Source organism: Rhinatrema bivittatum, chromosome 3 (genome assembly GCF_901001135.1).
Source record: "Rhinatrema bivittatum chromosome 3, aRhiBiv1.1, whole genome shotgun sequence".
Taxonomy (NCBI): domain Eukaryota; kingdom Metazoa; phylum Chordata; class Amphibia; order Gymnophiona; family Rhinatrematidae; genus Rhinatrema; species Rhinatrema bivittatum.
Genome location: NC_042617.1, coordinates 490403363 through 490416992, shown reverse-complemented (window position 1 = coordinate 490416992; position 13630 = coordinate 490403363). Strand labels below are relative to the sequence as shown.

Below are 13630 nucleotides of genomic sequence, written 5' to 3'. Positions count from 1 at the left end.
GAACTATGCCAAAAAATCTTTTTAAAGCCATCTGCATATCTTCTAAATATTCCCATTAACAGAAGTTGCTATTTGGCAGGACCAGAATATTCAGAGATAATTTGCTCTCCAGAGTCCAAAAAGACTAGGAGAGAATGAACCCCATAGTAATTTTGTACATTTCATAATAATACTCCTATTCAAAGGGGGATTATGTGTGATAAAAATGTGTCTGGGAAGGAAGTTATGCCTTCTAGCCCAAAGAACTATATTGTGTCTGGTTTCAAACAACATAAACCTGGAAAATGGCACCTTATTATTTTAATAGAATCTTATAAATTGAGAGCAGATAAAGACTAAAAGGTACATCCAGTCTGCTTAAAATCCATTCCTACCGCAATACCACAGACTCTATTTGATTTCCCTTTTATTTGACTCTTATATTCCTATTGTAAGGACACTCTATACATGCCTGATACATTTTTAATTTCAGTACCAGTATTTCTTCACCTTGAGGTTGTTCTATTATCCATCACTCTTTCTGTAAACAAATACTTCCTTACATTAGTCCTAATTCTACAACTTTCCAGCTTCATATCATGCTATTATTGTAGCATCCCTTTTCTACCCAAAATACTTGATTTGTGTACATTACATATACCCCTAAAGAATTTGAATGACTTCTCTCTTCCAATCTATACATAAGTCCTTAATTCTCAATTCACTGGGCTGACTGTGCAGATCCAGCACAACTTTGTTCTGTTTTCCTGCTGTGCATGCACAGAGTATATGCGAGTTTCTATTTGGCTCTCAAGATTAATTTAATGATTTCTCTCACCCCAAAATGCTGATAAACTGAAAGATAGCATACCTTCAAGAAGATCATCTTCTTCTATGCCTTTGATGACTTTGGATTTGTAATCCCGGAAATTCATGTATTTCAGCAGTCTTCTAAGTTTTTTCTAAAAAAAAAAGTTAAAATAACAGTTTCAAACTATGCATTGCTTTTTCAGGTAAGCAGAAGTACCAAAACAAGTATTTTTATTGGAAAGAAGGCAACATATTTTAAGACTCCCATTGCAAAACAGTTTTATAAATTCCAACTTTTAGTATGTATGACCAAAAGTGGCTGTAGAAATGATAAGCAGTAATAGTAGTAGTAGTAGTAGTACTAACTATAGAGCCAATTAATCACCCTTAAAAATATAAGGGGTCCTTAGCTATAGCTTTTCAGGTAAGAAATTTGTGTCTAATTAAGTATCTAGTAAAAACTGGGATGACCCAAATTGTTATAAAATGAGAGTTTCTATATTCCGAGATGGAGAATACTTTGACCTATCATTCACAGCTCAACAACACTCTCAAAGTTTAAGAAAGTTTCCCAAAATTCCTAAACAACTCATGATATTTTATGGAGGTGCATGGGCAGCTTCATGAGCAATGCCAGAAATTGCAAATATTGAAACAAGTTACTGGTGATTGGTCATGGCATAATGTACTTAAGTAATGTAAATAATCTTTAAAATTACAATCATTTCACTCTCAAAGTTTCCCTAAGAGGAATGACCCGGTGATTCAGCAACAGTGTACAGTACAGCCATGTGGGAGAGTTTGATTCCTGAGCCTAGAGTCTACTTTTTAAGGCTGGAAGGGGCTAGAGAAGCTTCAGAGAAAATGCTGACAGTCTCCAGTATGGAGGAAATCTCAGCTATTGCACAATAGCTATGCCTGTAGGCAAGAAGCACAGTACCCAATTACAAAGTTCTGTTGGAAACTGCAGTCTATGGCTTCTATTCAAGGACTGCACTAAATGGGGGTGGAGATTAAGTTGCAAATGAGAGCTCATGGCATCATAACTCAGTTGATGCTGGTTCTGATCGACTCAGAAACCAAGAGGAGGAAGCTGGTGGCCAAAAAAAGGTTTCCGCTAAGAGAAGCTCAAAGTTCCTCTCTTCAGGGCTGAGCCACTGCTATTATACCTTTTTCCAAGCAGATTGACTCAGCATGGATAACTCATGAAAAACTTGAGAAACTCCATTTCTGGTATTGTAAGTTCATCCATGTGACCTCCAAGTTAAAGGAAAACTAACTTTGATCACATGTAAAGTTAATATTGCAAATATCTGAAATGTATTTTTTTGATACAATTCATTCTATTTATTTTTTTTTTTTTTACATTTTATTTCTCTTCCTCCCTCTTAACTTCTTTATCTAAAACACTTTAGTCTCTTCCATTTATATTTTTGGTTTCCTTTTCCCTTCCTATCTCTCTACAGCTCCTTTTGTATATCTCTACTTCTCTCAATCACCCCTTCTCTTTTCACCTCAACTCTAGCTCCACTCCTGATTCTCTTCTTCTCGCTCATTCATGCTTCCCTCTTCCTGTCATGATGCATATGACAAGCAATGCTACTACGAAGGTCATTGCAGGAGAGGAGGTAAAATTTCCCAATACGAATATATATTCACTGAGACTCCAGAGTTTCTGTGTATACCATATCCCACCATGTGGGCAGTAGAGGGAGGATGCAGGAGAGGAAGATGTTTACCCTCATCCTGTAGTAACAATCTCGTTCAGTCTAATAGGTGTGCAGGTGATGCAAATCCTACACAGGTGAATGGCAGGTGGATTGAAAGATATAAAATAGGAGGATAAGATAAGAGGAGCCACCAGCACAACAGGAGGTACTGTAATGATGCCAGTGGCTGAGCAAGGAAGAGATGGGGCTGGTGTCTGTAGAAGATAAACATGAAATAAACTGAAGTTATCTTGAAAATTATTAGAAAATCTAATAAAAACAATGTAAGTATGAGCTGTCAGTGATTTGCTTAATGCTATATGTTTCTTTAAATCCAAATAGTTAAAAGTACCTTATCTTTGCACATCAAAAACAGAAGGTCTTCAGCTGATATAACCCGAGCCCCTCGTAACTGAGAAACTTCAGCTGCTTGCTGCAACTAAAATAAGAACAGATAATTAACCAGTTTTTCCATTCATTAGACCATATTACCATTTTATGATTCAGCTTCAAAAAGTTAGAAAAAAATTAAAATGCACTCCAGTAACTTATTTTGTGAAATTAAATGTATCCCATAGTTATGACTGCAATGGGACTACAAATGGAGATGCTACTATGATTAAAACCTAATTTTGGTCTCTGTTTTCAAGGTCAATAAAAATAAATCATTAAAGAACCCTGTTCAAGTGTGTTATTTTTTTATTTGCTTCAATGTCAATAATATGTACTGATTTTGTCATCTGGAATCTAGGTGATACTACTGCCATTTTTTTTTTTTTTGCCTCTAACCATTGTGCAACTTTCTCGTACATATCTTTTCATGAAATTTAAGAAAAGACCTTATATCTTTATATACCTTCATATGTATAAGTCTAAGGCAGTTCACAACCAAGCAGCATACACATTAAAATGATAAGCAGCAATAAAATACAGCAGATAAATACTAACATAAAAGCACATAAAATCAGCAACACTTGCATCATAAATAATAAGATAGCAAGAAGCATATAGTTTAAAAGCACACTCTAATAAAGATCCCTGAAATTGCACATGCTTAGTTTACATAACAGATTTGCATTTAATAGTATGAATATATTCTCTATATGGGGTTATTGGTTTGAATGCTAGCATTCAATAGATAAGATGATTTTAAACCTACAAGCAATAAATGTAAGCTAATGTGGTTCTTCAGTTAAAAATACTGCTTAAGGATAGAAGTGGTTGGGTTTGCTAATTATGAGCTTCTATATGGTATTTTATTGCTAAAGGTCACAGATTAATATATATGTGTACACAATTCTATATATTGGGTTGAAATAGCTTAATTAGACATGTGTGGGAGACAGGTGGTTAAAAATAGGGCAGGAAAATACCCTGTATGGCCCCTGTGTGCCACAAAGGATTGCAGTGTGTATAATGTCGAGAGTGGAAAATGTAATGTGCAGAGAGGGCACTGTGGTTAGTGTGATTTTCCCCCTATGGGAAGTGCTAAGGAGGACAAAAGAGCAGAAAAGGTTCCAGCTGGGCAAGGGGTTGTCCTGAATTTCTTGACAGTTCAGCCCTTAGGGCTGGGTTTTGGAAAGGGAATATAACCCTGCATAGAGAACAAGGGTGGGGGATCTCCCAGAGTCACCGAGTGCAGAGAAGGCAGCAGTTGGGATCCTCTCCAGGGGTTTCAGGGGGAAAAGAGTTGGCAGAGATACTCCAATAATGTCTCAGGGAGCCTTTGTGAAGCGATTGGAATTTGGATCTAAGAGTAAAAAGTACATGAGAAAAAAGGAACTGTGCAGGGACCAGAAGAAAATTGACAGGGGTCACACCTGAATTACAGCTCATGGTACCATAATCCAGCGGCTAGTTGAAAATGAGACAGGAATTCAAAAGAGCAGGAGGAAACTATCAGACCCCCCCAAAAAGGTAGATAACACCAAAACTTGACCATCAGTTCATAATATACATATATCCAAAACATATACAAATAGAAATGATTAGAGCACATATACTCTGAACAGCTACAAAAGAGCAGTCAGTATATGACAATTTACATGTATCAGATTTATAAATGCATAATCAAAGACCAGTACAAAGAACTGCAAAAACCTATGGAGTGAATTTTAAAAGGAGTTACACGTGTGTAAAGGAGCGTATGTTAGACCCTCCTTATGAGTTCAGCACCAGGCATTTAACCTGGCTCACCTTAAGACAGCCCACAAGGAAATTCTGGTTGCAGGGCATTCCCCCTGGGGACAAGGTTAAGACGACAGGCCTCAGGGAGGACAGCAGGCCCCATACGCAAGGAGAAGAAAGCAGGCGCTTTGCTAAAGCTACTTATCTAAAGACTATTGCATTTTTATTTCCAGCACTGATGAGATAAACAGGCTGTTTGTTGTTTAATTTTGTCTATAAATAATAAAAGTCTGTAAAAAATATCCGGTGGCCAGTGTATTTTGACCTCCACCAAACTAAAGACTGCTCACACTGTGTTACAGCATGTAAAACCATAGAGTTCAAAAAAACGCTGAAAACTTATCTGTTCAACAATGCGTATACAATACAATAATATCCGACTGACTTTATCCCTGACATGATATTATCCCAGACCAATAAGTTTGATTTTAGTGTATGTATGTTATTTTATCTTCATTCCAGTTATTAGTTTTGTTTGAAAGTGTATGTTTGTAAACCGCCTAGACGGACATATAATTGCCTTATTGTGCGGTATATAAAAACTGTTAAATAAATAAACAAATAAATAAATAAGTAGCAATTTTCAAAAGTCATTTGACACATAAATCCTTTTGAAAATTACCTCTTATATGTATTCTAAAACATAGTTAAAAGAAGACAATACCTTCTGTATACTGATCAGTATTTCATACAAGTGCACATACCAAGCAGTAGTAACTGCCAAGTCATCTTTTTTTATGCTTTCCAAAATAAGATATGTTGAAAAGTATTATGTAAAAGGGATCCATATCTGTCTGTAGGTACAATGACTCTCCAAATAAGGGACAAGAGTCACCATATTTGGCACACACAAAAAAAACCCAGAAATATCTGAGACGAGATTGAAAACTAGAAAACACTGGGTCAGTAGTTTCAGGGTATTAAGTCTAAAAAAATTCCCACTTGCTTTCTGAAGGAAACAGAGGTTGCAGAATGTTGACAAACAAGGAAAATTAGTTTCTTACCTGATAATTTTCGTTCCTGTAGTACCAAGGATCAGTCCAGGACACCTGGGTTGTGACTCCGCACCAGTAGATGGAGACAGACTAAAACTTGTGGGCGGAGCCATATATAAGCCCCTGTGCCAGTCACAGCCCCTCAGTCATACGTAATGTCAAAGTAGAAAGCAATAAGGCAACCATAGCCAACTAGCAACACGCTACATAAATGGAAACAATACCAACCCCTACGGGAACCAAACTCCCCAACCGGGAGAGCGAACAAACAAGCGGATAGCTTTAATCTTGAAGAACCCTGAGCGGACTCTCCGTTAGGTTAGCGTAGCACTGCGGGCGGGATCCTGGACTGATCCTTGGTACTACAGGAACGAAAATTATCAGGTAAGAAACTAATTTTCCTTTCCCTGTACGTACCAGGATCAGTCCAGGACACCTGGGAAGTACCAGAGCTAAGTTACCGAGGGTGGGAAGCAGAGAGTCCCGCTCGGAGTACCCTCTCTCTAAACCCTCTGGCCTCAGTAGCCTGAACCTCCAACCGATAATGTATGATGAAGGTATGCAACGACTTCCAGGTAGCCACCCTGCAAATCCGTTGAGGCGAGACCTGAGAAGAATCCGCCCAAGACACAGCGGAAGACCGCGTCGGATGAGCCTTGAGACCCTCGTGCGGAGGATTTCCCCTGCACTACGTACGCTGAGCCACTGGCCTCCGTGATCCAACGGGCGATCGCTGTGCGAGACGCCGCAGAACCATTCTTTGGGCCCGAAGGTCCTCCGCACATCCAGTTTTCGCAACTCTTTCGATCTCGGGTCCGAAGACTCCCCGACCGCAAAAACGGGAGCTCCACTGATCGATTCAAGTGAAAGCCGACACTACCGTAGGCAGAAAGAACGAACAGTCCGTCAGGAAACCCCTACGGCAGAGATCCGCAAAAAAATGGCTCCCTACATGAACATGCCTGTACTTCCGAGACACGGCGTGCTGAAGCCATCGCCGCCAGGAACACGTTCTACAAAGTAAGATCTTGGACTGTAGCGCGCTTCAAGGGCTCAAACAGTGCCGAGCCTAAGGCGGAAAGAACCCAGTTGAGGTTCCAAGCCGGACAAGGTGAACGCAAGGGAGGACGGAGGCGATTAGCCCCCCCCCCCCCCCCCGGCAGGAAACGGGAGATATCCGGGTGAAGAGTCAGGGAGCTCCCCGGATCTTTCCCCGCAACCAACCAAGCGCCACCACCTGGACCCGTAGCGAACTGCACGCGAAGCCTGTGGCCAGCCCGGCCAGGAGAAAAGCCAGAATATCGGAAACGGCAGCGGCAGCGGGGTCCAAACCCCACTCAACACACCATTCCTCAAAGATTATCCATACCCGGACATACACCAGGAACGTAGACTGCACCTCCACAGCGTAGCCATGACCGCGTCCGAGGGACCTTTTCTCCTCAACCGATTCCTGTCAAAAGCCATGCCGCGAGACAGAAGTGATCCGCTTCCTCCAAACAGACAGGGCCCTGCTGAAGCAGCCCCGCGAACCCCTGGAGACGAAGGGGAGCCGCCCCCGACAACTGGAGGAGGTCTGCAAACCACGGGCGGCGCGTCCACTCCGGTGCCACCAGGATTGCAATTCTATGCGCCGCAGAAGCTTGCTGATCATGGGCCATGGGGAAACACGTACAGCCGGACATCCGTCGGCCAGGGAGTACCAATGCGTCGACGCCTTCTGTTCCCCTTTCTCGACGCCGACTGTAAAATCGCGGAGCCTTCGCGTTGTGCCACGTGGCCCTCAGATTCATGTGGGGAACCCCCCCCACTTCCTGCAGATGAGGAGAAACGCTTCGTCCGCCAGCTCCCACTCTCCGGGATCCAGGCGGTGACGGCTGAGATAATCTGCCTGGACGTTGTCGACCCCGGCAATATGAGACGCCGCGATCTTGCTGCGGTTTCGTTCCGACCAGGCCAGCAAGGACTGCGCCTCCTGCGCCACCAGCGGACTTCTTGTTCCGACTTGGCGATTGATGTAGACCACTGTAGTCGCATTGTCCGAAAGAACTCGGACCGCCTTTCCCATAGCACCGGTAGGAAGGCTTGAAGAGTCAGACGGACCACTCTGGTCTCCCGACGGTTGATAGGCCACCGGGCTTGCGACTCTGACCAAAGCCCCTGCACCGATGTCCCTAGGCAAACTGCTCCCCAGCCAGAGAGACTGGCATCCGTGGTCACCACCGTCCACCTGGGCACCAGAAGGGACACTCCACAGGACAGAAGACTGGGATCCAGCCACCAGAGTAGGCTGGACCTCGCCTGGCCCGCGAGTGGGAGCGGTAGGTAGAAATCCTCGGAAACCAGCTTCCAGCGGGATAGTAACGAGGACTGCAAGGACCGCAGGTGAGCGAAAGCCCAGGGTACCAACGCGAGCGTTGAAGCCATCAATCCCAGAATTGTCCGGTAATCACACACCCGCGGGCGGCTGAGATATAACCAACGCCGCACTAGAGATTGCAGCTTGCATATCCGATCTTGAGATAGGACCACCTAGCCCCGCTTCGTGACGAATACGGCTCCCATATATACCAAGGATTGAGTGGGAGTCAGTTGACTCTTGTTGTAGTTGACCACCCAGCCCAGGGACTGCCAGAGCTGTAGGACCCTGGCCACCGCCCGCCGACACTGATCCTCTGGCTTCGCCCGGACCAACCAATCGTCCAGGTAAGGATGAACCGGGAGACCTTCCTGACGGAGCTGCGCTGCCACTACCACCATCACTGTCGTGAATGTCCGAGGAGCGGTCGCGAGCCCAAAAAAGGGAGCGCTCGAAATTGGTAGTGCCTTCTTAGAATGCAGAACCTTAGGAACCGCTGGCACGATGGCTGGATGCCCACGTGAAGGTACGCTTTTGTGAGATCTGGGAACGCCAGAAATTCGCCCGGATGCACCGACGCAATCACCGAGCGAATAGTCACCATTTGGAAGTGGGGAACACGAAGGCATCTATTTACCCCTGTTAGATCCAGGCTTGGCCATGACGTGCCGTCGTTCTTGGGAACCACGAATGAAATGGAGTACCTGCCCCTGCCCCGCTGATCGACAGGGACGGGGAAATGGCCCCCAGCTTGCCAATCATCGGATGGTGTCCAGCACCGCCGCCCTTTTCTTGGGGTCCTTGCAGAGTGAGACCAGAAACTTGTCCGCTGGGATGCGAGCAAAATCTAACTCGTAGCTGTGTCTTATCCTGTTGAGGACCCACTGGTCCGACTTCACTTTGGTCCATTCCTCGAAAAATAAAGGTAACCACGCTCCCACATGTGGAATGACGTGCTGCAGGCGCGGCAAGGGATGGACCATCCGAACTTCATTGCGAAGCCTCGTGTCCCCCAAAAGGACTGCTACCACTGAAGGTTCCGAGAGGAAGACGGCCTATACGAAGAGCCGGTGGATCTTTGAGGGCGCGATTTCCTGGGCCCCCGAAGGCTCATCCAATTCCTTGCCAAACAGCAATTTCCCCATGAAAAGCAGAGCCCTCCAGGTGAGCCTTGGACGAGCATTCGCAGCCCAGTTGCGCAGCCATAGGAGACGACGCGCAGCCACCGCCGCCACCATGGACCTAGCGGATGTACGCAGCAGATCATGCAGGGCGTCTGCCCCATATGCTATCGCCGCCTCCAATCTGCCTGAGAAGCCTCCTCCGCATACAGGCCCGCATTCGCCTGAAAGACATGGGCCCAGCGCCGACTAGCTCCCATAGCAAAGTTAGTGCAGATGGCGGCCCGCACACCCAGGGCGGATACCTCAAAAACGAAGTTAGTGCAGATGGCGGCCCGCACACCCAGGGCGGATACCTCAAAATCTTCTTAAGCTGCACTTCCAACTTCCTGTCCGGGATATCCCGGAGCGCCGTAGCTCCTGTGACCGGGATAGTAGATCTTTGTCACCGCGGAGACCGCTGAATCCACCTTTGGAAGACGGAGAAGGTCCAGCGCCTCCCCTGGGAGCGGATAGAGCTTATCCATGGACTTGCTGACCTTCCATCCCATTCGCGGATATCCGAAGAAAAATGAAACGGGAAGGCAACTGCCGGACCCATAAGGCCCAGCAGAACAGGATCCATAATGGCCTCTTGGCGGACCACCACAGGTGGGGCCTCTATCCCCAGCTCCTGGAGTATGGCCGGAAGAACGGGCGACAGTTCCTCCCTGCAGAACCGGACTACCTTGGGGTCATCCCCTTCCACGGACTGTACTCCCGTTCCCACGCTGGGCTGGGCGGAGCCATCCGCCGCCGCCTCCTCGGCCCCCCTCAGGGGCTCTTCGGGAAAATCAGCATCCTCCACAGGGGAATCCTCCAAATTCGATTCCTGCGGCATGCCCCGAGGGGCCTGATTCCCCCTTGAGGGCTCCTGGAGGCCCTCCGCAGCTCTCATAGCTTTTCTGTTCCGTGGAGGAAACTTGTGGGGACCCTCTGTAGGGACCCCCCCCTCGGCTGCGCTTGCTACGTTTGTACCCACGCACCTTGCGCAGCCATAGCGCAACGCCCTCCGAGAAAAAAACCTGACCCAGAAGAATCGGCCCCAGAAACCTCCCCGGACCGAAGCCCCTCCGAGGAGCCCCCTCCCGCCGCGTTCCGCGGCGGGGAAAGCGCGGGAGGCAAGGCCGAATCCCCCGGCGCGATCCGCGCGATTTTACTTCCTGTGGCCAAAATGGCCGCCACTCCCGCGCTAAGCGGGAATAAGTCCTGAGGCCTACCTATGTCGCGTCCAACCCGCGGCAGCGAACGCGCGATCCGGGAGCGAGACCCCCGAGGTGCCCCGGACGGCCCTTCCCCGCCTGGGACGCAGGAAAAAACAAAAACCCTCACAAGCCAGGCGCGCGCGCGCCAAGCCGCAGGCCCGACACGGGGAGCCGCGCGGCATGCCGGCGAACGCGGGAAGACCAAGACGCGCCTCAGAAATAAAAATTAATTAATTAATTAATTCGGCGAAAAAAACCCCCCTGCAAGCGGCACTCCCCTCGAAACGGAACGGCGATGCAAGGAAACGGAGGGCCGGCCGAAAACAAAAACAAAGCAGAAACACTTCTTTTTTTTTTTTTTTTTTACTGACGCTTGTCGCTGTCCCGGGTCCTGGAGCCCTGTACCTGCAGGGGTGAGTGAACCGGGCTCCCCGGTGTCACCCCTGACGCTGCTACTTGTGGAGCCGGGTCCTCGACCCTAGCAGCGGCCTCGACCAGGGGGGGGGCGGTCCCCTCAGAACCTCTCAACCCCCCTGGGAGGCAGGGCGGCCGGGATCTGACTCTTTGACGAAAAGAAAACAACCTAATTTGGCAAAAAACCACTAACTAGGCCTAAGAACTGAGCACAAAAGAAAAAAAAACCGCAACCCTGACTAACTACCAGAATCAGGGCAGGCAGGGCTGTGACCAGACCTGCACCATCTACTGGAGACAGAGTAAGACTGAGGGGCTGTGACTGGCACAGGGGCTTATATATGGCTCCGCCCACAAGTTTTAGTCTGTCTCCATCTACTGGTGCGGAGTCACAACCCAGGTGTCCTGGACTGATCCTGGTACGTACAGGGAACTCCATTTCAAAAGGACCCCCCATTCCTTCTAGCAGTTTGGCACAAAGCAACACAGCAGACAAAGAAAATTATAAACAAGCAGCATCTGGTGAAAACTGGCACTGAAAGGTATCTTCTAAGCCAGTGGTTGTCAATCTTTTTCCCATCATGACACACGTGACGGACAACACTTGCATGTGTGACATACTGCTCATTATAATCCACGGCGGAAATTAAAAGGTCCCGTATTACTTTTATTGTTAAGAATGACACAAGGAAAAGATGAGTACTCTCTCTGAACAGAAATTATGTATATAAATAGTAAACCTCCCATACCAGAACAGCACCAAGTTCCAGCACTCAAACAGTAACCACCTTACCTAAGAAAAGGCAACACTAAAAATATTACATAGGCCTTAAAACTCCAATACTCCTCCTATTAGGAAAATGGAACAAGCCAGACTGCTATAGAACCCTACACTTAAACTACATGCCAGCAGAATACCTCACCTCAGTCACATGTGCAGACTCTCACCTAACAAAGAATAGAGAGACCATAAAGCATAACTAGAATCATGAATGCAAAAAACTGAACTGGAAAGAAGCTAGAGACTCTATGCAGTGCACCAAAGGAAAAAGAGAAACATCACCAGTCTTTTATTATCTATGTATTGTTTTAACCCGCCCCAAACTTTGGAAGTGCGGGTTATAAATACTCTCAAATAAATAAAATAAATAAAACAAATCAAGAAATATACTAAAATCCAGCGTACTTTTGTTTGCTCCAGGCGCAAACAAAAGTACGCTGGATTTTAGTAGATACGCGCGGAGCCGCGCGTATCTGCTAAAAACCTGGATCGGCGCGCGCAAGGCTATGGATTTTGTATAGCCGGCGCGCGCCGAGCCGCGCAGCCTACCCCCGTTCCCTCCAAGGCCGCTCCGAAATCGGAGCGGCCTCGGAGGGAATCCTCTAACGCCCTCCCCTCACCTTCCCCTCCCTTCCTCTACCTAACCCACCCGCCCGGCCCTGTCTACACCCCCCCCCTTACCTTTGTTGGGGGATTTACGCCTCCCAGAGGGAGGCGTAAATCCCCGCGCGCCAGCGGGCCTCCTGCGCGCCAGGCCGCGACCTGGGGGCGGGTACGGAGGGCGTGGCCACGCCCCCGGACCGCCCCGGGCCGTAGCCACGCCCCCGTACCCGCCCCCAAAACGCTGCCGACACGCCCCGAAAACGCAGCGACGACCGGGACCGCCCCCGACACGCCCTCCTCGGAGAACCCCGGGACTTACGCGAGTCCCGGGGCTCTGCGCGCGCCGGTAGGCCTATGTAAAATAGGCTTCCCGGCGCGCAGGGCCCTGCTCGCCTAAATCCGCCCGGTTTTGGGCGGATTTAGGCGAGCAGGGCTCTGAAAATCCGCCCCATTATTTCAAAACAGCTGATGAAAGGAACACCCATTAAACACATATATACACATTTTATATACACCAATAAAATATTTCAAAACAGCAGACAGAAAGACCCAATAATTAAAAATAATAAAGATAAATAATGCTCTGCTCTCCATACCTGGTAACATTGAATTTGCAGGTGCCCCCGAGACTGTTGTGAATTTGCAGGAGGAGGGGGGGAGGGGTTTATTAGCAATTTTCTCCTCTCAGTCACACATAAGGTCTCTCTCTCACTAATATAGGCTCTCATTCACACACAGGCACATGCACACTCTCTCTCTCTCTCTCACTTATACACACAGGCTCTCTCTCACTTACATATACAGGTTCTCAAACATACACTTACATACATGCTGTCTCTCACACACAAAGGATCTCACATATAGGGTCTCAATCACACACAGGTTCTCAATCACACATACACATGCTCTCTGTCACCCAAGCAGGCTCTCAAACACACACAGGCTCTCAAACACACACACACACACACACGGTCTCAAACACACATGCTTGCTTACTCATTCTCTCCACCCACTGAAGAGCAATTAGTGGCAGCAGCAGTCTTCACTTCTTACAACTCTCTTGAGAAAGGAGTCCCATCAGCTGGGTGGGGGGTTTGACATTGCCCTGGGCTGCACTGCTCTTCTCTTTTGGGCCAATGCTGCAGGCACTTGTATCCTAGTACGGTCTCTTCTTCCCTCGTGTGCAGCCGCTGCACAGCACTTCCTCTTCTGGGCCAGATGGGTGGGAAGAAGAGACCATGCTACTATTGCCGCTGACTCCAGCTCTCCTGCTGCATTCTGCTCAGGTTATCAGCATTTCAAGCCCAGGCGGAGGAAAAGTTCTCATCTCGCTGGGACGTGTGGCAACACACCTGTGTATGCTTGACAACATACTGGTGTGTCGCGACACACCGGTTGAGAACCGCTGTTCTAATCCTCCCACACTTT

General features: G+C 47.5%; 1 protein-coding gene across 4 annotated transcripts in view; it reads right to left on the bottom strand.

Annotated features, from left to right (window-relative positions):
- The window catches only part of SUPT3H (SPT3 homolog, SAGA and STAGA complex component), a 1115145-nt gene that overhangs the window by 460045 nt on the left and 641470 nt on the right, over window positions 1–13630 (bottom strand). For all 4 annotated transcript variants that reach the window (XM_029596080.1, XM_029596081.1, XM_029596083.1 and 1 more), the window contains 2 exons: window positions 2851–2937; window positions 851–941 (listed from right to left, as the gene is read on the bottom strand). In XM_029596080.1, the coding sequence (XP_029451940.1) occupies window positions 851–941; window positions 2851–2937 (178 nt within the window). The remainder of the gene's footprint in view (window positions 1–850; window positions 942–2850; window positions 2938–13630) is intronic.